At 50.9% G+C, this 24437-nt stretch overlaps 1 protein-coding gene across 3 annotated transcripts in view; it reads left to right on the top strand.

Annotated features, from left to right (window-relative positions):
* SLC39A11 (solute carrier family 39 member 11) overlaps positions 1–24437 on the top strand; it is a 319790-nt gene that overhangs the window by 158849 nt on the left and 136504 nt on the right. For all 3 annotated transcript variants that reach the window (XM_090061273.1, XM_090061271.1, XM_090061272.1), the window contains exon 8: positions 9296–9365. In XM_090061273.1, coding sequence (XP_089917399.1) covers positions 9296–9365 — 70 coding nt within the window. The remainder of the gene's footprint in view (positions 1–9295; positions 9366–24437) is intronic.

Raw genomic sequence — 24437 nt, 5'->3', positions numbered from 1 at the left:
GTTGCACTTGGACAAGTAAGCACAGAGCTTGGCTCTCCTTTCCCGGGTCCTGGGATGAGACGGTTGTATTTGCAAACTTAATCCTGTTTGAATCGGGGGGCCCGAATCATGCGTTAAAGTCATGGCGTGGCATGCCCTGCACGGCGGTAAAGTTCTCCAGCGTCCCTGACACGCCCGGGAGGGAGGAGATGGGGTCATTTGGACCAGAGCCCACAGCCCATTTCAATCTTCACGTTTTGACTGGAGCGGGCATTCGCTCAGACTCTGGAAACAGCATCTTTATCCACCTGGCAGAAAGGGGATGTTTTGTGCCGCTTCTATAGCTCTGCTAATACGATAACGAGGTGAAATGACAACAAAGTGGGAAGAACAGTTAAAATGGTCTGAAAAATGAAAGTAAAGGAGCAGCCACCACTCACAATGCCAGGTTGGTCCAGCTCCCCTTGCTGGGCTCTGGGGGGTGGGTGTTGTTTCCTCCCAAACCTCTTCGAGAGTAGAGATGCCTAGGGCTCAAGGAGAGGGAGGTGACCACGAGGGTGCAAGTGCTGCAGTGTGATGCATGGAGCCCTTTTCCCTGCCAGCTCCATGTCTCTGGGCTTATGGTCCATGGGCATGTTCCCTTAACCCAGTTATTTATCGTCAGCTTTCGACGTGTCATGCAGACCTCATTCCCGCGCAGACCTCAGCCCAGTCTCTTGGCACGGAAGTTGCCTGACACACATGCACTGTATGGTGCAATATAATCCCCTTCTCTAATCCGTCTGGGGCTCCCTCTATACTCTGCTCAAAGCCTCGCTTGGCTCTGCCATCTCTCCTGACTGCCCAGTTCTGTGCTCTCCTGGTTTTCCACCTACCTATCTGATTGCTTCGTTTTAATACCCGATAATGAGCTCCTTTCTGCCTCTGGACTTCTCAGCCTGGTTCTCCCTGTTCTTCTCTCTTCTCTTTCTTCCCTAGGCTCACAGGGGATGTCTGGTCCATGAAGATGATGCTTGGGGGCTCACCTTCCAGCCTCCACCTTCTCCCCACTGTGCTCAGCGTCCGCGGGCCCAACGTGGGATCTCTTCACCATGTGAGATCTTCATTCACTGCATCCTGAAGCAGGGGCCTCTCTCTCTGTCTCCCCCAGTCGTCAAACCTGTACTGGTTTCCCATCTGTTCCAGAAAAAGTATTCTTCTCTGCACCTTCCTCTCTGCCTCTTGTCCAGGCCGTTCCCTGTGGTCCGCTCTGTCTTCCACCTTCGTTGCTTCTCCGGTAGGGTAGGCATTATCCTCTTTCTCAGCCAGAAACAGCCTTGCTACATCTGTGCACTAGGACTGAGATTCTCTCCAAATCCCACCGGTCTCCAGCCCCTTCTTCCCAGACCTGTCAGTACGCAGCTTCTAGTAATCATTCACACACCTCTCTTCCAGGCGGACCTTTCTGGTTTCCCAACTTAGCAGCCTCCTCTCAAGGTCGGACCCCCACAGCGGCGCTCGTTCCTTCTCAACTGCATCTAGCCCCAGATACCACCTGGACTATTTATTGTGAGGCATACCCAGCTTCTACCTGTTTGCATTGCAAATTCAGGTGGGAGCCAGCTGTGAGATATTTGTGTGAACACATCAGTACAAGGGCTTGATCCAGTTATGCTCCTGCTCTGTGCTTCGGCTTGCGGAGAATCCTGGAGCTTGGACCAGATGACCTGTGGGTACCCTTACTGTTAGCAATGGTAGCCTGGTCTTTGACACCATAAAGCACATCCTGTTGAATGTTACAGTGCCCGAGTTCGTGTGGACTTGGCATCCTACACGGTAGCTCGTTATGTGCTATCTGACATAACCGGTTCTTGTCTGGGTCCCAGGAGCTGTAGTCTGTTATAAGCTGCTATCTCATAGCTCCTAGTGTTTTTTCTACATAGTGATTCCCATCTTATTTCGATCTTGGTGTTTGAGCTAGGGTGAAAACCTCTCTCTGCTAAAGACACGATGATCCAAGGCGATTGTCATTGACCCTGAGTTAGTGCAGGTTTAGTCCATGATCCCGTGCACTATCAGGATAAAGACATCTTGAAATATGAAGTTGCCCAAGTCTAAGAAAGAAGAAAGAATCCTTTTGCTTTGGCTAACTCTAAGTATCCTCATGGTAAAGGCTGAGATGGCTGCATATTGCTTTATTTTGGTAAAAAAAACAAACCAAATCAGCAGCACTGGAGCCTGTAGTGGTTGTCCCCAGGACCAGGATGGCAGTCCCAGTCTGGGCTACAGTCTAAGGAGGACATGTATGTGCAGCTCCTGCACTTCCAGCTCTAGCCTCCCTTCTCTTTGGAGAATACTCTGCAGCTTAGGGTAATTATACAGAATTTTCTCAGGGATCCAGTCTGTATTTTCCTTGGCCCCTTCGGTGCACCCCTGTTTTCCCCTGTTCTCGGTGGCTTGGTGATGGGGATGGGTTGTCACACCGCTAGCCCAAGAGGGGTTGCTTGAATGGACTTTTTCAGGGATGGTCTAGCACTCGTCAGACTTGGTTGCGGGTTAGGTGTGGGAAACGGTGTCAGAGTATGTGAAGAACTAATAACTGCTCGGTGGTCGAGCCTGACAGCCTGGCAGGACTCATGTTTTCATAACTCTTCCACGCCAGCACAGCAAAGACTCCAGGTTGTTTTGGAAGTACTTGTTCAGCTCCGATGAGGTGTGATGTGCTCCAGGGTGTCATGATGCTTAGTCCTCTGCAAGACTGACGGTGGATCCATGACTACAATGAGCACCCCGCGCTGGGAACAGGTGCGAGGAGTGGCTCTTATTTGAGCTACCGTTCCTCTTCCATTTCACTGTTTGGAGTCTTTGAACGCACCTGCCGTTGTCTTACCGGGCTTGTTATTTATTGCAAACACGAGATCCCAGCCCCATGAAGGGAAGGTCGTGTCAGGGAAGTAGCTATCTGCCAGCGTGTGTTGCATTTCACCGCTTGATTTCTGAGCCTTCCAGGTCTCGACCCCGGGGGAGTGAGTGACACGAGGCGTAGTGACGAACGGGATTGGTAAAGAGCTCTGCATTTTGGTATCTGAGCTGTCCTGCAGTTCCAGGGAGCTTTAGGAAGACTCTCAGCTAGCAGATTGAACAAGGAAGCTGAATTATACAGCCCCATGCTCTAGACCTTTCAAGGGAAGTCGTCTCCTGCAGGTACTGAATCATGGTGGGGAGCTTTAGGAGTCCCTCTCTTGGCACGAATGGGCTTTGGCTTCGTGTAATGGGCACCTTCTTCTCTCAGCCGTGACGAAGGTGCCGTCCTGTAGCCACGAGGGGGAAGCAGCGCTGAAGGTTGCTCTCTTGTCTGTAGCATGGAACAGGGCTGCTCCAGGCCACTATCCTGTTGCTAAAATCAATGAACAGAAGTGGAACAGGGCTCGAAGTTAACACGAGGCGCATCTACACGTGCATTCACATGCTCTAGTTAATGCGCATTAAATCTAGTACCTCTGGCGTGAAGTACCAGGAAAATGTGCGTTAGCTTGTCTTATTGCACATTAACTAAAAAGCGCAGTCTTTAAGTGATGCTTAATGTGCATTAGCCTATTTTAATGTGAAATAATTAAAAAGCACGGGGCATTTTTACACATGCAAGCACTGCAGTGCTGGGTGCTTTGAAAAACGCCCAGCGCTGTGACACTTGCAGTTGTATAAGTGGTGAGATGTGCATCAGTGCTGAGAAAATGGCAGCGGCACGCTTTTGAACTAAAAAACATCTTGGAGGTGCTTTCATTCAAAAGGACACCGCCACCATTTTCTGCGCTGACTTGCATTTCACCGCTTGTACTGCTGCACGTGGCGCAGCGCGTTTGCCTTAGCTCGCGTGCGGAGCAGACTCGATTAGTCGAGTCTGCTCCAAAGTGGCAGCTCTTCAGTGTATCGCAGGACCAAGGAGTATGGGTATAAATGCCTGCTCTTTTTAGTGATGTTTTAATGCGCAGTAAAGTGTATGTGTAGACGTGCCCACAGAAACTAATGGGTGAGAAAACAATTCCTCGTGTTGTGGGTGTGTACAAGCAAGGAGGGGAGGAATAACAGGCACCAGCAGAGTATCCTGCACCTGCCAAAGTAACGGGGGGTTTTGTACCCCCTTCCACCTTGCCCCCCAGCATGAGCCATCCTTCAGGGAGGGCTGCGCCGTCTTGCTGTGCCGCCTCCTCTCACATCAGCCGTTCTCGGGATGCAGTGATCCAGCAAGAAGGAAACACACATTAACCCAGGGTGCCCTTTATTTGCAACCCTTGGTAATGTTCCCTTCTGTTTACTGCTTTCCCTTTTCCCTCCTCGGTTGATCAGTGTAACGAAAGAATCAATCACTGCCGCCCCGCTCATCAGAGCTTTTCCAGGGCTATGCCGATCACAGAAAGAGAAAGAAAAAAACACCCGAAGGTGAAGGCCTTTTTGTTAAGGAGCCTGGCAGAATCGGTCAGAACTGGAGGAGAAAAATAGTGCAAACACCCTTTCTTAAGTAAAAGTCTGCAAGATTTGCTCTCGAGCTGACGACCTTGCTTGTGGGGACCACACGGCCCAATCTGATCTTGCTATGGAGAACCATAGCGGTTTCCCAGCGTGTAGGTGGTTTTCATGTCACGCAGAGACAGTGAAGTCCATATTTAAAAAGCCAGATGTTTTTGCATTCCCCCTCTTTCCTTTTCCGATGTCGCTTTGTGCTGGCCCGCAGCCGCCAGCCCGTGATGCTGCGTGGAGATGGGGGCTCCTGACTTCTCACCCGGGCAGGTCACGAGCTTAACCGAGAATCACGCGCAAGCAGCAGATTGTGCTGTTTTCTCCCAGCACAAGCCATAACCCTTGAAAAGAGATCACGGCCACTACTGCATTATTACAGACAAAGAACGCGAGCTTGGGAAGAATGCACGGGTGGAAGATGGCTTCGTCTATTCATCATAAATGACAGGGCTCAAAAGCATAGGCACTTCGCTGGGAATGACAGAGGGGGTTGGTATTTTTTTTTTTTTTTTATCCAACTCACAACTATATAACAGATCCCCCATTTTTCCAGCCAGGAATAAATGTTTGAAGCCGTAAAAACGTTAGACTACAAGATAACGTGGCTTGCAACATTTTAGGTATTGGCTGTTTTCCACGCTGGGGCTCAGTGAAGTACGTGGCAAAACTCCTGTAGACAGCGGTGGTTCAAGATCTTGGAGAGGGGTTGCACTGTGGATGCAATAAGACGACAGATAAAATTCCTTCTGGCTAGTTCCCAACGGCTTTTTGCACTAAAATGTCACAGAAAAGAGCTCTGCTAGGGTACAACCAGTTATCTGTGCTTTTTCCTTCCAGGGACAGTACGTCCTGGGAGATGGTTCTTCAGTCAGAAAAGAAAATTGGAGAGTGGCTCGATGTTGAGCCAGTACCGTATTTATTCTGTTGGCTCTGTGAAAAATGCACAGTACAGTAGAAATGTTCAGGGCTGGCCGCTGCTCGCTCTTGCAAAGCCTGGAATAGCCTACAATACCCAGAATTGCCTCGGACCAATTCCTCTGGTACGGGCATGTAAGCAATATAGTAGGGGGAAGGTTTTTCTTGCATGTCAGCTGCTGTCTGATGACTGCCCGCATGCAGGCCGTTGCTCTGTTGGGAGCGGAAAGTGAACTGTCGTGGCATACACCTCCTGCACTGAGGTCTACGCTGTCATAGTTTATCTTCTCCTGCCACTTCCTGGGGGCATAAGCAGGTAGCAGTGGATGGGCAGTGAAGCCCACCTCCTTTTTGCCCCCTGATACGTCCATCTTCCCTCATCTCTCCATGAAACAAGGCTCTTGGATCATCATTTCTGAGTGTGAAATGCATCGCAAGACCTACCGGGTCTCTGCCTGCATCGCAAAGGCTGTAGGAGGGAGGCCGGTATCTGAACAAGCCCTCAAAATGCCAGTGACCGGAGGGTTTTGGAGAAGGAGTGGTCCAAGGTAGTTGCAGCTGCAGGTCTCATCCCAAGGGTCCTTGGGCTGCGGTGCCATCTCTGCTACAGCGGGGGCTCGACCCCTGCCCACGTGAGCACCAAGCCCTTGCAACTTTGGGAAGGCCATCCCCGATGATGGCAGTATTTAGTGTTCATGGCTTCTCTTTGTAAGCTGCCATGGGTCTGTAGTGCGTTAAAGAGCCCGTCGCCCATTGCCCGTCTCGGCGCGATCTGTCCAGCACCAGACTCAGCATCTCTCTCATCTGAAAAGTTAATCCACGTGGTTGCTTTTGTATCTGACTGCATAAAAGCTGCCTTGGGTATTTTCAGCTCAGCCCTGACTTTGGAGGACACGGAGTCATTGCAACGTCCTTTCGTAGCTGTTCGAGTCTTGCCAGAGAGGCGGCCAGTTGAGTTAGTTCGACATTGCTTATGAAAAGTGCCTAAAAATACCAAAGGTGCTGCTGCTGTGCTGTGTAATCCCCGTGGCTTTTCCAAGATGAAGTAGTTCAAATAAACCCAATTGCTAGGGAGCTGTGCGCGCAGCGTGCATGCAGGTGGACTTGTGTTTGGACATGCAATATATAGGAGCTTTTTGAAGGGGAGGGGTCCACATCTGTCTTTCCACCAAGTGCCCCGAGTCCTCATCTTGCCTGCCCTCTGAAGAGCAGTGGGTGCACTTTGCAGGCTGGATGCTTTTGGGACTTCTTTCTCCATTTGCCATCGCAAAGGCGTTTCCTCCTTTCAGCTTCTCGCCTCCTGAAGCCACACACGGAGCAAACCTATGGCTGCTGCGTGTTTCCGTTCCTGATTCCCTTTCTAATTTGCACTTTTTGGTCGAGCACCTGGTGTGCATTACAGCAGCTACCGTCACTCGGCGGCTCTCCTTCCCACTATGCCGTTCCTGCACCATCTGTTGGTCTCGATTTCCCGTTATTCATGTTTCCTGGGCATATGTAATTTGTATTTGACTTTAATTAATTTTTACCACCAAGGTGCTTTTGCTCCTGAAGGTTCCTGCTTTGTAACCTGAAGCGCAGCGCACGTTTCTTCCCCGCTGTCGGCCTGTCCTGTAATTCAGCTCTCCGTGGGGCCCGGCGAGTTCCTCGGGTTCCTTTTTATGTTTCAGAAGGGTAAGGCCAGATCAACAGTGTTGTTAAAGGACACCGCTCTTAGCTTTTAATTTGAGGGCTTTTATTTTAAATGCCGAGTTTTGCAGAGCTGCCGGCTCCGCTGGGTGAACGCAAAGCAGAGCTGTTCAGAGTCCTTCATCATGTGCAGGTGCAAACTATCTGGAAACAGCAGCCTCCCGTCAGATCTGTTCATGTCGTGTATATATTCCAGGGAGAATAGTCTTCCATTCTGCACAAGCACAATGGCTGTTTGTCTCATTTTAACGTGCTCGTTATGTTTGCCTTGCGTCTCGGGGTGTAGCTCTGTTTTACGGCATGGCTTTACCAGCACAGCTTTTCCATGGACGCTTAAAGGCTTACAGCAGTGCCGATGTGCAGTTAGGCTGGGTTGCTTTTCTCTCCCCCTATCCTAAACGTGTGTCCAGAATGCAAACCAGAGCTGCAGGTGGTCCCAAGGGTATAGCGAGCGATGAGCCCCTTCGCATTTTCACTTTGCTGAGAGATAGAAATGCTCAAATGCCGTGAGCAGGTTGCATGTTTTCCAGCAATGCAAAAAACCACAAAGCCTGTGAAAGTTCCTGTTCTTTTGAGATTTTCCCACCCCGGTCTCTAACTACTGGAGCTAGGTTTCAGGGAGGCATTCATCATCTTTAGGTTATACCTAAATGGTAGCAGAAGGTCCATCATCTTGGACGTCATGTCAAGATGCCAATGCAGTATATATAGGGCCAGACACTTCATCTCCTCCGTGGGTTACATAAAACCCTCTTCCATTCTGGTATCCAACCATATCAGCAGTTTTAATTGAATTTTTTGTTCTTTTCCCTTTCCCTCTTGGAGAAAAGCAGTGGCAAAAGGGCTCGTGAGAAAAAAAGAGTGGATTTGAAGCAGAAAAGGTTGCAGTGCTCTGAAACTTGGGAGAAATGCTTTCTGTGTTTTTGAAAGACGGATAAAAGAGTGGCCGAGGCGAGGAGGAGAGCGAAGGAAGTAGGGGAGAACTGAAAAGAGCTTGCTAATTATCCAGGAGGTCCTGTCAGGATCTCCCCTGGCAGTGGAGCCAAGGAGACATTACAATGTCAAATTGCAGGCCTCCCACACCTGCACGGAGACTAACAGCCTTTTTCGCCTCCTCGACTGGATGACTGCTGTAATTAGACTGCTCTCAGGTTTAAAACCCCGTCGGGAAGCAACTGTACCTACGAAGGGTTCCCCGCCGGGGACGCAGAATTTCTGTGTTTTGCTAACACCAACAGTAATAACAAGCTGAGAAACGACCCCAAGAAGAGCAGGTTTCCCTTCGTATCTCTGTGCCCGTGCGCTGTCAGCACCACGGGCCGCGCTTGCTACGGGCACGAAGTTCGGTCACCGCAGACGTCACGCTAGGACTTGAGGAAACCACCGAGCCGTCACTAACTCATAAGGAAAGACGTCTTCGCGATGCTGTTATTTGACACGAGGCTTTGATGAGAGTGGGTTTTGGCGGCTCGTGGAGCTCTGCTTTTGCCAGGTTTTGTTTAAAATACTGGGGACCTTGGAACTGCAGCGGGAGGGCAGGTTTTGCAGAGTCTCATTCAGGCGCGTCTGAAAATCCCATCCTTGCTATTAATGACTATTGGAGGATCCCAGTTAAAACACAGGAATGAGGGTTGACTTGCTGAACACAGTTTGCATCTCCCATCTTTGCATCCTTCACCAAGGTCGTGTTTTGGCTCTGGCTGCCGGTGATTTCCGCATGCTGGAGAGGCACACCGTAACGATCTCAACCTGTCCACGCATCGCACGTGGTTATCTCCTCAAGAAACGACTGTGCTTGTCTACAGAAAATCCCTTTTCTGCAGAAAATAGAAGCTTTTCAGCAATGCTGTTGTTTTGGGCTCTTGGTAGAGAAGGCCACGCAGGGTGTAATATGGGTGCCCGGCACTTAAAATTGCCTATGCTCATACGTGGGGATGAATCTGGAGCTTGTGAAGCCTCCTGGTTCTGAGCATCTTGTTCAAAATGAAAATAATAATAATAATTCCATGATTTTAACAGTTTTTCCCACCTCCCCCCAAATTAGGGCTGGAACAGAAGGGGGCACAGCTGGGCCCAGACCCCTGGTTTCAGATTCACTTAAATCTGTGTACCCTTTGCAGATGTCTCCAGAGAAGCAGGCTGAGACTCGCTGCCTGGCTGAGATGGGTTTCTGACTTTTGCGGTCTTCTTTTTTTTCTCCCTGTCTGTGTTGCAGAGGGACTAGCTGTTGGCGTCGGATTTGGGGCCATTGGGAAGTCCGCATCTGCCACCTTCGAAAGTGCCAGGTAAGCGCCACGTGCATTTCTGAACCAATCCTATAAAAGCCTCTTGCCTCTTAGAAACATTTTGCTATTTGATGCTCAAGTTTTTAGGACCGGCCTAGACTGGTATAAATCGATTCGGGAAGCAGCAGCGCAAGAGGGGTGAGCAGGAGAAAGTCTTATCGCTGGCTGCACTTGTCAGGGACCAAGTGGAAAAGTTGGTCGCTGATACCCAGGCTCTGGAAGTGTTTTTTCTGTTTCTGCATCGGCAGGCTGATGAATGGAGCTGAGCGGACAGATAAAAGGAGGAAACTCAGAGCAGGATGCACCTGTTTATGGGACGGCTGGGCTGGTGCTGTTATGTGGAGTTTCACTTCTTGCTAGGGGCCTAATCCAGCGGGCCCCTGAGTGCAGTCAGAAGCTTGTAGGGTTGGCATTGCCTGGGCTGTGCCAACCGTACACAAAAGCCAGAAACCCAGGTTCGCTCTGTGGGGTCTCCTCTACCACAGACGCAGGCCCAGGCCATCGCGCCATTAGAGCGGGGTCATTTTAAAGAGGTGATGGGTTTTCTGAGTGGGGTTATCCGCCCAAAAAAGGAAAATCAAAGGGAAGTTTTCAAGAAGTAAAGTCCCTCCAGTACCCAAACGGGCCCGGAGGGGTTTGTGAAGCAGCGACGCTCAAATGCCCGGCCTAGCGCATGCGTGTTGGGATGCGCTGAGCCAAAGAACAGCCTCCGCTTTCCCAACATGGGTCGCCCCTTCGGGCGGATTCACACATCCCATCTGGGATGAATGGGGAACGGGTGTGCATCTCAGTTGTGGGAGACGAGATTGTTTTCAAAGTGGCTGCCAAATATTTCCTCCCCCTGCTTCAGCTGAGTATCACTGAACTCCTCCTTATCTCCTCTGAGTCTTCGTTGGCCTGTCTCCAGCACGGAGGAGTTTGGTGTGACGAGGCTGAAGTGCTTGCTGCTCCTCTACTCCGGGCTTCTTTCCTGGGGGTTGCAGCATTTCATTCATCGTCTCTCACCAAGGTGGGAGTCTGTCCGTCCCCCCCGGGATGCGGCTGAGCAAAGGTGGTGAGGCTGGCAGCTTCCCGTTAAGGGGAAGCTTTATTACCCTGGGGGCCTGGGGGAGAGAGTCCCTCGCTTTATTCACAAATGTGCAAAACGTGACGCCACTGCTCTTGTGGAAACGCGGTCCCGCGAGGTGCAGCGGTGACTGATGGTGGCACTGAATCTATTTGACGTCGTCGGTCTCCTCCCTGAGTGTTTTGCTGAGAAGGTCTTTGTCAGCATTAGGCTGGCTGCTTTCCTGCTTCAAATTGTCTCCTGCTCCTCTCCACTTCAAATTTGCCCTGCCTTCGGTACCCGTGTAGAGCCGTTCGATGTGACGAGATGGCTAAACCTTGGCAGAGCAGCCCATCGGGTCTGGTACCTGGAGCTCCATGGATGGGAGACTTTTGAGAGGAAGGCAAAGCTTCAACGTAGGTAGAGAAAGCTGAGAAATGGGCAGCTCTGTCGGCTGGAGGATGGAGCTGGGGTTGGGTCTCCTCATTGCACAGCCTCTAGTTTCCGCCTGCTTTTTTTCCTTCTTTGCAGCCCCGTTCTCCTCCACCCACCACCTCACTGAATTAGAGAGAAGTATGCTTCTAGTTCAGGTGGTTTAGGAGAATTAAAAGGCAAGCGCCAAGCCCCCTTGCCTCCGTAATGCATTTGGCTGAGGCCGTCTTCAGCGGGGTTGTCGCATCAGCTCTCCTCCCTCCTCGAGGGGCTCGGGCCCGTTGCTCCTGCTTTCATGCACCCACATCTGCTAGGCAACCTGCAAAATTGCTTTAGTGATATGGGGAGAGAGCGCGTTGTGTAACCTGCTGGAACAAGCCCTAATGATCCTAGGGATCGTGGGGGTAAAGCTAGTTTGATAGTCTTGGCTGGCTTGTGCATGTAGGGAAAAATAAGATGCGATATGCTGGGTTGCAGAACCCTCCTTTTTTCTAACCTTTAGGAATAAAAGGCTCCTCGTAAAGTCTGTGGAGGCTCCAGAGATGTGCTAACAAAAGGGCTTTTTCTTTATTGACTGCTCGGTAAAAGCAAAGAAGCTCGAAGCAGCTGGTTCTTTCTCTGCATTTACAGCAGCCTTCATCATGTTAGATGAAAGCTGGCATCTTGGCCCAAGCGCAAAGTTAGCGGGCCGACAAAAGACACCAGTAACTCCATTGCCATCGATCTGTTTAACAGTGTCATCTGCAGACAGAGTGAGATCGTGCTGGATCCAATCAGTCATCCTTGCACAAATATTGAAGGGTCCCAGGGTTGAGATGTTTAAGTCACTGCGGAGCCCTGGAAGAATGGAGCGGTGCCCGGCTCTCGCGTCGCCGTGCGCTGTAGGGAGACGAAGCGAACGGAAGGGGGGAGCTGTAGGAAAAACTAGCAAGGAAAAGTCTGCTCAAACTCGTGACACCTGTACAGGTTGTAAGCATTGGGCATGAAGGGGCAGAGGGAGCTTGCATAGCCAGCTGGAGCTGCCCAAAGGTGAGCTCCCAGAAATACTTGTGCTTCCCATCCATCAGCAGGAGACGCTAACAGCAGCCGAGGTGTTTGCGGAGCATCGTTGTGTTCAAGTCCTGTGTGCAGACTGGGTAGCCTCTACAAGTGGAGCAGTTGTTTTTCTGCCTTTGTGCTTCCTTATGAGCTTATTTTTTTCCTGTTGTGGTGGATGGGATGCTCAAACACTCTTAACTACACATGGGGGACTACTTCATCTGCTCCTGAACTACTGCCACCTCTGAAGTGGAAGGCAGTGGCTGGAAATGGCTGGCAGCCGCGCCGCACGGCATCATTTAGATCAGAAAGTGATGAAGAATTCATGCATGGAGAGTTAACAGCTGGCTTGTTTTGGTGCTTGGCTTGGGAGCGTGGGTTTGGCTCCTTCTGCTCTTGCACAGCGACCTCAGATCCTCAGGTCACGGGCGAGGAGGATTTGGGTTGTCTGGCCACATCCAGCAGCAGTAGGTCCTCTAGGATCCAGCTCCAGGTTTCGCTCGTTGGAAAACTGATGTGCCGACACTTGGGCAGCAATTTGGCCTTACGGGACTACAGCCCAGCTGCACCCTGTATGAGCTGGCATGTCTGTGCAAATTCCATGTAAACCTATACAATATGGAAAGGCACGAAGGAAAATATATCTTTTTTAAAAATAAAGCTCTGGGATGGATGTGGCCAGGACCCTGTCTCGGGTTGCATTTTCTTTGTCTCACTGAGAATCTCCCTGAGCTGTTTCTATAAGCTTGCTATCAAAGAGAAAAGGCCCATTAGGGCTGAGAGAGGAGCCCGCACGTCTGCTGGCGGTGTGATTGCGGATAAGTGCTGTCGATACCATCACTCGCTGCTTCGCTGTCCTGGCGGTTCCCATCCGGAGGTGCCTGGGCAGGGGCACTGCATGATGACTAGCACCGCACTAGTTTGCAAAGCTGCTTTCAGGCCAGTCCCTTTGGCCACATGCTGGCAGAAAGGCAAATGCACCTCTCTGGGGCTGCATTTCATGCAGGCGGGGGAGCGATGCTTCGAGTTCCCCGTAGGCTTCGCAGAGCATTTTCTATCAGCAAGAAGGAAGAAGACAAATCTAATTAATTTGCAAGGCCAGCGGTGAAAATGAAGATGCGGCACAAGCCCAGGGGATGCTCTTGGACATGAAGCTGGTGGCCTCATCCTCTCCAAAATGTCAGGACCACCTGTTTTTCAGCCCCCAGCACAGTTGGTCTAAGTGCAGGAGCCTCAGAGCGATCAATTTTCTCTGCAGCAAAGATCAGCGTCTCCTAAAGCGCTGTGAAGAGCGCATCGTTCAAAACCTGAAGCGGAAACCCGGAGTTGCTATAATCGGGCGGCGGACGGTCAGGGGTAGCTGCCGTTGTTCCTGGTGCGTTGCTGGGCCCGTCGGAGGCTCTGAGAATAGCTCCAAGAGAGGCACGCAGTGCACAAGCTGTCACCCGCTCAGTCTCTGCGGAGCGTGGGGGGATGAGTAAACCCGTGAACCTTCTTGGTGTCCCAGGCAGGTGCGAATAGCCGTGCCTGGACACACCTGAGGGCTAGTGCCTGTGTGTGTAGCTATGTTCCCCATCACCACAGTCCCATGCTAAGGTTTGAATCTTTCCATTTGGGTATTACCCAAGTAGGTGGCCGAGGCCCCAGGAGATGCAGGCCGCCTGGGCACTGCCGATGACTTTGGGGGTGGCTGTGGGCACCTGCCCTTTCACAGATGCAGCTGGGGCGATTGCTCGGAGGTCTCGCAGGACGCCTGCGGCTAAACTGCGAGTTGGACACAGATCTGCTTTGCCCAGACGTATGCCTTCGCTGAAGGATCCCCCTTCCTCTTCGCTGCAAGTTCTGATCCAGCCGCTCTCATGGAGGCTAGCCCGTTGGCAGCCGCATGGTAGCTGGAAGTGGAGCCCGTTCTTCGCTCTGCTTTTCCCTGGATTTCAAAGGAGGTGCATGCACCTAGAAAGAGGGAGCCAGGCTTGGGCTGGGGAGTTTGCTGAGGCAGGGAGCATGCACCTGTGTCTTGTCAAGCGTAAATCATGTTTCTCCACCTCTTGCCTCACACATGGCTGAGCATATTGCTAAGGCCCAGCAGATTCCCACCCTACCCATGAATTGCCCCTGCTGATGCACCTCTGTAGCAAGATAACGCCTATTTATCTGAGCCTGCTCACGTCTGCTGACCCCTCGTATCCTGCGTGGAGTCCTCTGAGCACGTGCTAATAGATCTGGTTGCAAGTCGAGGCTGTAGGTTTTCAAACCCTTTTGCTTCTCAATCAGTAAAGCAGCGCTTCTCGACATTTATAGGCCCCCTGTTTGAGGGGACACCCCCTGGAAAGTGCCAGCTCTTGGCTTCCACTTGTTTTTGACTACAGAGAAATATTCGAGCTATTCTTCTGTTGCAAAGAGGCCAGCATGTTCACAGCACGGTCGATTCCTGTTGGAAAGCTCTGGGTTTTGCTTGTGGCTCGTGCGTGGGGTCTGCAGCCCCCTCAAAAGCATCCTGCGGCACCCCGGCTGGGAATCGCCCTGCTGAAGAACCGCGGCGGTTTCTGACCCGTGCAGCGCATCAGAAAAGGGTCGAATGCGCGAGCCAAATTGCGGAGGAGCAGGCAGCGCCGAGAAGGGGCAGGTGTTTGCCATTAAAGCATTTTGGGGTTTTTTTGCACAAATCTAGCTGGTCTGATCAAAGATATCGCCTCTGCCACGAGTCCTGATTCCTTTTGCCTCTAGACCAAGACGGCTACAACCCGGATACCTGACGGGTGTTTGCAGAGAGCTTGAAGGACCGGGGAGCCTTGCAGAAAGCCCAGCCCCGGGGAAGCTCAGCTGAGCGGCACGGCTCTGGCGGTAACTCCGTGTTCTCCGGAGGCCGCTGTCTCGTTCCCCAAAAGCTCAGCGGTGCCAGCTTCTTTTTCTGCTTGCTCAAACTACCCGGGCTGCTTCCCGCACCTTTCCATCAGCTGAGTGTGTCCGTGGGGGAGGCTCTTCTCGCCTCTCCGCCTGCCAGGGCTCTTTTTATGTTTCTCTGGTGCCACCAAGTGCCCAGATCCTGTCACGGCATCGGCCCCTGCCACATCGTCACCCGCCAGGCCAAGGACCGGTGCCAGGACTTGCCGTTCTGCAGCAGCCCTTTGTATCCGGGGATTCGTGTTGCGCTTGCTACCGGTGGCGCGGGGCAGTCTGTTTCATTCGATCCTTCGCTCTCGGGGTCGTCTCGTGCAAGGAAAGATGACGCTGAGTACAAGCGGGCGGCTCTCGGAGGCGGAGGAGTTTTGCTTCGCGGACAGATGGGTGCCGGAGGGAAGAGTGATCCTGCTGGAGCCCCGAGGGCACCCAATTGTCTCCTTTTGCCTAGTGAAGCCTTGCTAAGTAGCTCATGTGGATCATTATGTAGTCTAGACAAAGCCTGAAGTAACTGCATTAGGTGAACCTACCACACAAGCTCAGCAAATGAACAAGCCTTTTTCTGTGGGGTTTTTATGCTTTTTTTTTCTTTTTTTTTGGCACTTCAGCTCTGGACTTGGCCATTCACAGCCCGTGGCAAATGTAAAGGTTTTTGTTGCTGCTGGTCTCTCTTTCTGTAGTACTGTATGTGCATCTCCTTTTTCGATGGAGAGAGCAGTTTAAAGTTTAAGTCAACTTCCCGAGATCATCAAGTTTTTAGTCCCGATGTCCGGCGGCACAGGTTCCTCGAGCTCAGGCGCCTGCAGTGCTTCATAGCGTGGCTTTTCGTTTGACTCTGCTGCGGCTTGGATGTTTTCTGTCTCCCTCCCATCTCCCTTTTCCTACATGAATTGCCTCCTGGAACAGGTTCAGAGGTTTCAAGGCCGTGTTACTGCACCCTGCTCCCCGAGCTGCCATCCCTGGGGCGTCCCGTTGTATGAAACGGGCCGGCCAGAGTCCCAGGCTTTCCCGAGTCACTTTGAAACGCCCATGGAGCTCCCCCTCCTCGTCCCCGCCACGCTCGGAGCTGCACGTGCAAGGTGAACGGCACGCGCACCTCCACACGCTGAGGCCGGACAGCCCAAGCGGGCGTCTTGAACGGGCCGATTGAGCACGGCCGCCCCTGCGATGCAGGGAGACTTCCCTCCAGATGTGAGCAGAGGTCTGAGGCAGCCGCTGGCCGCCTTCCAGACAGCGAGGTAAAGGAAGGGCAGCCATGTCTTGCAGTGAGTTGCTTTGCCCCCGTCCCTCTTCTCCGCACACACCCGGCCCCCGCCGTCCACCTTGTGTGGCTGGCTTAAAAGGAACCATATGAGGCCAGGGCCGCCCCGATGAAAACCAGCTGGAGGCCCGCGCTCTCCTACCCCGGGGCAGCCGAGCAGCGCAGCGGCACTCGGGACCGACTCCTCCGCATCTTGGCAGCGCTCGAGGAGCGGAGGAAGGCGCTGCCGGGCCAGACGCACAGGTGCAGTTTAGAGGTGGCCGCCCGGGCCAGAAGAGAAGAGCAGCTTTGTTTCGGGGGAGAATATTGCCCTTGGGGGAATGCAGAGTCTGCCTGCTCCCTCCCATGCCTTTCGGCTGCATTGCTCCAGTGCTGTTTGCCGAAGGTCCCTGGCGGGGAAGGAGCTTCCCGATAAGGCGTCTGGCTGGGCAGGCCCAGATGCACAGAGGTGGCTTTCTTTGCAAAAGGCAGAAGTGGTAGTAGCTGCATGTCTAACGGGGGGGCCGGAGCTTTGCGAGAAGCAGTGTTGTTTCGTCGAGGAGGGAGAAGGCACGCAGAAATGTTGCTCTGTTTCCCTCCTCGCTCACGAATCCCCTGTGAACCCTCTAAGCTTTCTCAAAGCACTTAAAACAATCCCTCCAGACAAACAAAAAGAAAAACCCATGGATTTTGCCCCAGGACCATCTCCTGTTTCTAGTTATTTCTTTATGAGTTGGGAAGGGGGCGGGAATTCACCTTAAACTGACTTTCCCAGGTGAGAACTGAAGAAATGTGGAACATTTCTTATCGTGGGGAGAGGGCAGGGGAAAACTGCACCCCTCGGTGATGGTCGTGCCAGCAGGTTTTGCTTTTCACTGGGTAAAGATTTGGAAAAGTGTTTAGAAGAAATCACGGAGTAGTCCCCAGGGGACAGCTAGCAGGAGGTGGGTGGTTTGCACGCTAATAACTGCAGTATAGCAAGTCCAGGGCTAATTATACAAGAGCAACACAATGTCTATAAACAGACCTCCCCTACCCACGAGGAAAACTGGATCTTAAGTCATTGGAGTGGCTGATTTTGTCTGTGAGGAAGGAGGAAGAAGGAGTCCATTAAATGTTTGAGCTGGCCTTTTTACCATATGCTGATCCAGCCTCTCTGATTTAGACGTTGATGATTTGTGATGATGAGCATACACCTCGGATCTAGCCTGTAAGGTGCCAGTCTACCCTACTTTCTGCCCAACTGTCTTGAACCCATTTGTTCAGAAATGTTTTTGTCTCTCCAACCCAGTGCCATCCCAATTAGAAGAGTCCTGCTGAATTGGATAGCCAATAAAAATGTTTTAATAAGCTCTTGTTTTAATTTCTCCAGCCGTGTTATGGAGTAGAATAGAAATCCTATACTCCCCAATCGGTTGTAAAATAGGATGGTTCCAAAAAACCCTGTAAAAAAGGGTCTTATTCTCTTTTGGGCTGTTTTCTGTAGAAGTTGGCAGTGCTCTGAAGGGTGCTGTGAGGTGTCGATAAGCAGGGGCTCAGGCCTGTCCCTGCCTGGATGATCCCCCTACCCCCACTGTCTGCCCGGAAACACTGCCTTATATAAATCAGCTTTTGAAATTGGGTGCCACTCAATTCGCAGAAGGCATGAAGGGGTGCCTCAAGTCCAAACAAGCCGGGGATCACCTGTCTGTTTCTGTTAATCCCATCTGCTTTTTTTCCACTTGAGATTATACAGGAGAGAGTCATGGTGTCCCCTTTCCTCCCCAGCGAGATGCAAGTTGCAGTCTGGTGATGGAGAGCAATGGACAAATTACCGTATGGCGACAGCAGTCAGACCCACGCGCCTTCCTTTCTAGTCCTGCTGCCTATGAATAGAGACTGATGGGGTGGGGGAAATCCTTTCCATTCGTATCTGTGTGTGTGTAAGACTTCGGAGGGACTCGGCAACCTTACTGCATGGGTCTGCTTCTGCTTGCGCGCACGACAGCATCAGCAGCGTACGGGTGCACTTCCTACACGGAGGTGCCGTGCCTTGCAGGGCAGCCGTATGCCCCTGATCTTGCCTCCAGGACAACATCCAGGGCTGAGCTAGGATGCAGCGTGGTTTCCCTACTGACTGAGAGGCATGGTGCCTCCTGCGTGGCTTCGTGTGCATCCGAGGGCTGAGCTGCACGAGGCTAAATCCAGTCACAAGGGATAGTTTGTGCCAGAAAACAAAACGCACGTGGAAAAAAATGATTTTCAAGCACCAAAGCAGCATTCTCGAGGCCCCGGGTCATCGGGAGTTTGTTTGAGCTCACACGATCTTCATTTCAGCTAGAGCCAAGCCCTAATCCTGCCCGATCCCACTCCGCCTCCGGTACCTCCTGCCTGCCTGGGGCTCCACGGTGCTTGCGGAGGACCCCAAGTGCTGTGGGCAACGAGGGGGCTGGGTATTGCAGAGCACGCTGTATGGATGCCCGTTGCTTGCTGTGGGGCAGCCCTGGCATGAAGTGCTCATTGCTTGTTTGCACTCCATCCCTCCACCCCTCACCTGGAGATATCTTGTCCCCAGGGCCCTGGAAGTCTCCCAGGAGGTAGGACCACCTCCCCGAATACGTAAGGAGGCTCATTTTGCCAATGAGAGCTACCGCATCCCTTCACCAATGCACTTTCCTCCTCTTTTGAATCAGCAGGCTCCCATCCCTTGCCTTGCCATAATACTTCCATCCCTGCAGACACTTGTTTCGCTATCCCATTCCCCTCGCCTCTCATCTCAGCCTCTTGCTCCATTTGTGAAACAACTTAGCCCTCGGGGTCAGAGGAACATTGGGATCAGACCCGCGGGCCGTCACATCTCAGCATCCTGTCTCTGGTGGTAACCGGCACTCGCTGATTCAGTGGAAGATGCAAAAACCCCATGGGAGGCTACTGGGGAATAGTGACTCCAAGGAGATCTTCCTTCCAGCCCCAGAGCAATTAGATGGTGATGAAGCTATGGAGAATGAGGGTTTCAGGCAGTCTACAGACTGCTTTCTCTTCTAGTATTTGCAGCCATAATCTGCATGCTCTTTGACACACATACATGTCCAATCCATGTTTGAACCTACTGATCTCTTGCCCTCAATGGTGTCAGATAGCATGAAGGTCCACCAGCTAATTGTGCCTTGCATGAAATAGTCTTTCCATTGGATTTTCCTCCTATCCCCAGTTCTGATTTTAGCATCCTTCAGCTCCATTGAACGAGCTTTTGAATCAGGCTGAATAAAAGCTTCCAAGATACCTTCTCTGTACTTGTCATGATGCTTCGTACTTTGTAACATCCCTTTGTGTCTTAAATGTCTGCTTTTTGGGTTGCGGTTAACTTGCTGAGAGTTCATAAAGGAGCCCCTGTGTGCTAGAAAGACCTGCACATGAAAGCATCAGTCTGGCCCCGGCTTGTTCAAGTCGGTTAGGACTTTTCAGTTCACTTTCTTTGGTAAAAGAGGTGATGAAAACTCATTTTTATTGTCAACAGCAGCTGGTTGGGAGGAAGAAGGAGAGAGTAACGTCTCAGTTAAAATATTTCTGAGCAAAAAAAAGAAAGAACGAACGAACCAGGTTTGAATGAGATGTTCTCCTTGGACGGGTATAGGCAAAGGGACTGTTAAAACTGAGAGAGGAACCAAGCTTTGCAGTGGTGCAATTGGTGCTTCTCTCTTCTGACGCTAGGTGGTAACATCATTGTTCCTGCTGTGCTCTGTAATTCTTTGCAAAGTGAGCATGAAGTCACGTAGGATACGAGAAGAAAGCTAAAGGAAGTCTTTGTAGCTTTCCCCACCCCAGAGCACGATGGTGAAATCCTTACTGGGGAATTAATCTTCGTGTCATGAAGGTGAGGCACAGGCCAGCAAACAGGTCAAATAGGCAAACAAGTGCAGGGGGGCTGGACCTGATGATCTGTAAGGTCCCTTCAAGCCCCTAAGAACTATGAAAATCATAGAAAATGAGGGTTGGAGGGGACCGCGGGAGGTCCCATCTAGTCCACCCCCCTGCTCAAAGCAGGACCTGCCCCAACTGCATCATCCCAGCCGGGGCTTTATCAAGCTGGGTCTTGGTGTCATAGTGCTTAGGGTCGGAAGGGACCTAAACAGATCATCAGGTCCGACCCTCTGCCCCGGGCAGGAGCAGGTGCCGGAGTCATATCACCCCAGCCAAATATCTGTCTAGTCTCCTCCTGAAGACCCCCAAGGTAGGAGAGAGCACCACCTCCCTTGGGAGCCCAGTCCAGAGCCTGGCAGCCCTACCTGTAGAGTAAAAACCTCCAAGGATGGAGCTGCCACCGCCTCTCTGGGTAATTTGTTCCAGTGTTTCACCACCCTCTTCTTGAGAGAGTTTTCCTAATATCCAACTTAGCCCTCCCTTGCTGCAACCTGAGCCCATTGCTCCTTCTGTCATCTGCCACCGCTGAGGACTTGACTTGCAGTGAATTGCCAAGACCTGATGCTCTTTATTAACCACGTTAAGGATCTAGAAGTAAATAGACAAATAAATAATCCCAAACACTGCCTTGAAAAATATCCAGCCTATCGTCTCTTGAGCAAAGTGTAGTCTGGGGAGCTGATTGCAATAGGACGTTGATGCCGACGGTGGAGACATGTTCAGATGACTGACAAACGCACACGTGTTCATTGACTACAACCGCGTTGCCTAAGATCAAGGTTATGCAGGTTCCCTGCAAGTTCCCAGCTCTCATGTGTCAGGTCCATCAACTGGCTGCAATTTGAATCGGGAAGGAGATTTCTTCCTGTAGTGTAAGGGAAGGTTAATAGTGCACAGTTAGGAGAAGAAAATTCTTGTGATCCGTACCACGTGGAAACACGAGACCGTATTTGAGAGCCTGCTGGTCTGTGCCAGCATTGTAACTAACGCACGTCGGTAGCAAGCCTGCGAAAAGGGGAATAAGGATATGGGCTTTTTAAGAGGCTTCAGAATGGCCAGGCCAAAATTGTGAAAAGTGATTTAGGGCGAGCTTGGTTTTGGGGGTCGAGCTGCGTCCACACCTTCTAGTTGTCTGAAGTTTGACACTGGCTTTTCACAGTTCATCTTACAGCAGTGCCCGACAACCCATTCGTCTCTGGCCGCTTCTGCTGTTTCTGAAATCTTGTAACGTGCAGGATTTAGCAATTCACCTTTTTTCAAAGTGTGACGTCAAGCATTTCCATTTTGAAGAAAAGACTGAGTTTCAGAGTTTCTGAGTTCTGCCGTCTCTGGTGCCACGAGCAAGGAAGAGAGAGGAGCAGTTCTTCCCTGGTGTCATTTGTTGAACTTGGCCAAGCCCTTCGCGAATGCATTTTGACGGAGGCGACACGCATCTGCATAACCCCGCAGGAGTTGTCCAGGGTGGAAAACAAGCCACCTGTTAAGATGCGCCTTTCCAAAGAAAGAGCCCTTTTAGGGAGAGTGTGTGTGTGTGTAGGGGGAAGGGGAGTGATGTAAACAGATATTCTTTCCCGATGATGATGGTGATGGTGATATTCCCCCCCACCCGTTGCACAATGGGTCCCATTCATCGGCCCTTGTGCTGGGAATGCCGGCCTTGTTTTGATCTGTTGTGCCCGCAGATTGTTTCCTGTCCAGCTCTGGTAAAACAGACAGAAAAGAGGCTTCGAGTTGACAGGCAGACTTTGACTGTGGCTTGGAAAATATTATTCCATGGGACAGGCCGTGCCTCCCACGCTGCGCGTCTCAGGCTGGGGAAAAAAAAATAAAAATAGGCCGAGGTTTGATTAATGTACGGAGATTGAAACCAGGCAAAATTTTTATACTCTGTTTTTTGCATGAATAGGGATCATTGTGGTCAGAGAGACGGTGGGCGGCACGGTGGATTTCTCTTGCACACGCTTGCACACACCCGCTCTTCTCGGCCTTATGAATAGATCCACAGTGGAGCTAATGAAGAAGCTGCTCCGCTGTGATTCAGTGTGGAGTTAGCTCTTGTTTCTGGTCCCTGTAAATTCAGGGTCACGTGCTCGGCAGTCCGACGGGGCAAGGGCATCCAGGAGATGCTGCCTGGGAAGAGTGCCTATTGCCATTGATGTGCCCAAAGTGGGCTGGGTTGGGGGATTCCTGCTTTTCCTAAGATCTCTGATAAAACCTACTTTTTCAGCCAGACATAGCATAAAGCTGGCTTGGGTTACTTAAATAAATAAAATATATTTCTATAGCTATATAGGTATAAAGATATTGCTGTAAGATAGTTATGAAACACCTTTTAATTAAGGCTTTTTGAATGCATACTTTTTTTTTTTTTTTAAAGACATGGCTGTTAACTAACTCATTTTTCTTGCAGAAGCCTTTGGCATGGTAAATGCTTTCTGGGCCATTCTGCAATGCGAAAATGCAGTCGGGAAGCTTCCTAACTGAGAGGAGCCAATCATTCTTCTTTCAAAAAGGCAGAAGGGAGCCCTGGAAGAATGAAAGCGCGGCAGATAAGGTGCATTACAGCAGGTATTGCACATCTCTTGCCTGTGGGAGGGGATGCAGATCCTTAGCTTGCCAGATCGCAGCTTGGGATTGCATCGTTCACCCTTTTCGTTCCTTTCTGATGGGGACGCTCTGCTGGTCTGACAACCCCAAGTACGACATCCCCTGTACATGGGACGAGGAGATTCCTCTTTCTGGCCTGTCCAGCGTCTGCTGCTCGATGCCAGTGATGCATACACTCCTGCTCACTGGATAGCCACGTATTTATATTTATCAGTGAGATCCTTCTCAATATGAATGTCACATGTATAGGAGCCTATTTATAAGTACTGATGGATGGTCAGTGGTAATAAGGCACTTCCATGAGCTAGGTTGTGTAACCTGTTCCCAGAACGCTTTTTGCTTATGCAAAGCTGACATGGAGATGACAAATCTCCGTGATATAGAAAAATACAGAAGAGTTTTGGGTTTTTGGTTGTAGCCATGTTGCTCTAAGGACATAAGCGGGCCAGGTTCTTTGAGTAGATGTGATACCTTTTATTAGACCAAGTGAGTAGATGGAAAAAATTCTCGGCAAGCTTTTGGACGCGGTCACCCTTCTTCGGGCTTAGGGAGAATAAAGAGACTCCCTGTGCCCGAAGAGGGATGCCTGAATAAAGAGACTCCCTGTGCCTGAATAAAGAGACTCCCTGTGCCCGAAGAGGGATGGCTGCTCCTGAAAGCTTGCCAAGAACTTTTTTCCAACTACTGACTTGGTCTAATAAAAGGTATCACATCTACTCAAAGAAACTTGCCTGCTGAAGCGATAGTAAGATGGGTGGTTCTCTGGGTATCCCACAACCTCGTGCGGCGTGCCGGGATCCGGACTGTGGTTGGATTTTGCTGAGATTCTGCCGTGTTTTGTTTTAGAGCCTGATAAGAAGCAGGAAGGAGCTGGTCGGTAAGGTTTTGATGATGTGCAAGATCACCTCTTGATAACTAGGTTGGGGGATAAACCTGGGTCTGCTGCAATATCCATGTTGAGCGTCTGCGTCATGCAGTAACTGGTAGGAGTGCCCTCCAGAGAGTTCAAATATGAACTTTCATTTCTACCCAGGAGAACTTTTTACAATCTTTTCTCCTATGCCTGAAGAAGGGTCCCTGTGCCTGAAAGCTTGCAGATAAGGAATTTTTTTTTTTTTTTTTGCAAAAAATCTATCACCTCTACCACGAGTTGGGGGCTGGACCCGATGATCTGTAAGGTCCTGTCGGCCCCCTAACAACTATGCAACTAAACTATGAAAAAGAGTTTTGATTCCTTCAAAGAGATCATCTGCCTTCTTTGTGGAAGTTTTCCCTTTGTCGGGGTCGGGAACCGCTGTTCCTCCTTCGAAATGCCGTCTCGGCTACGTGGCGATGGTGCCCTTCACTTAACCTGGCGAGGTAGCAGAGCCGATCAGCAGGGACACACCTCTCAGCAAAATCCTCCTCACTTGCCCTTTGTCCTGAAGAAAGCAGTTGTGACTGTAAACAGACATTCAGCTACAACTTGGTCATTAGAAAAGGGGAGTGGGGCGGCTGGAAATCGAAGTGCGTCTGAAAAACAAGACAGGGCAAGCTGACAAATGGTTCACGCGCAGGAGATCTGTTTACCAATATGTGCAAAAATGCATTGTGCCGGTTTTCTCCCTTTGCTTGTTCCTCTCAAGTTGGATCTCTTCCTTAGGATCTTTGCCGACTCGGTTAAAGAGTTTTCCAGCCCCTGCTCTAGACCCGTAGCAAAGACAGCACTGCTTCAAAATCCGTGTGGTGAGCATGTTTCCACCAAGTGCAATATCTGTCAGAGGATTACCAGAACCTGAAGTCTGGCGTAGCAACTTCTTTCTAGCATTTTAGCCTTTTGCCCTACTTGCGCAAATGCTCAGCCTTGCCAAATGGACCATGGAGTCTTTGGCTAATCCCATATCCAAGAAAAATTGTTACAGGAAAGTGG

Source organism: Crocodylus siamensis, chromosome 8 (genome assembly GCF_052110815.1).
Source record: "Crocodylus siamensis isolate JL-2025a chromosome 8, ASM5211081v1, whole genome shotgun sequence".
Taxonomy (NCBI): domain Eukaryota; kingdom Metazoa; phylum Chordata; order Crocodylia; family Crocodylidae; genus Crocodylus; species Crocodylus siamensis.
This window is presented reverse-complemented; position numbering and strand designations above follow the sequence as displayed.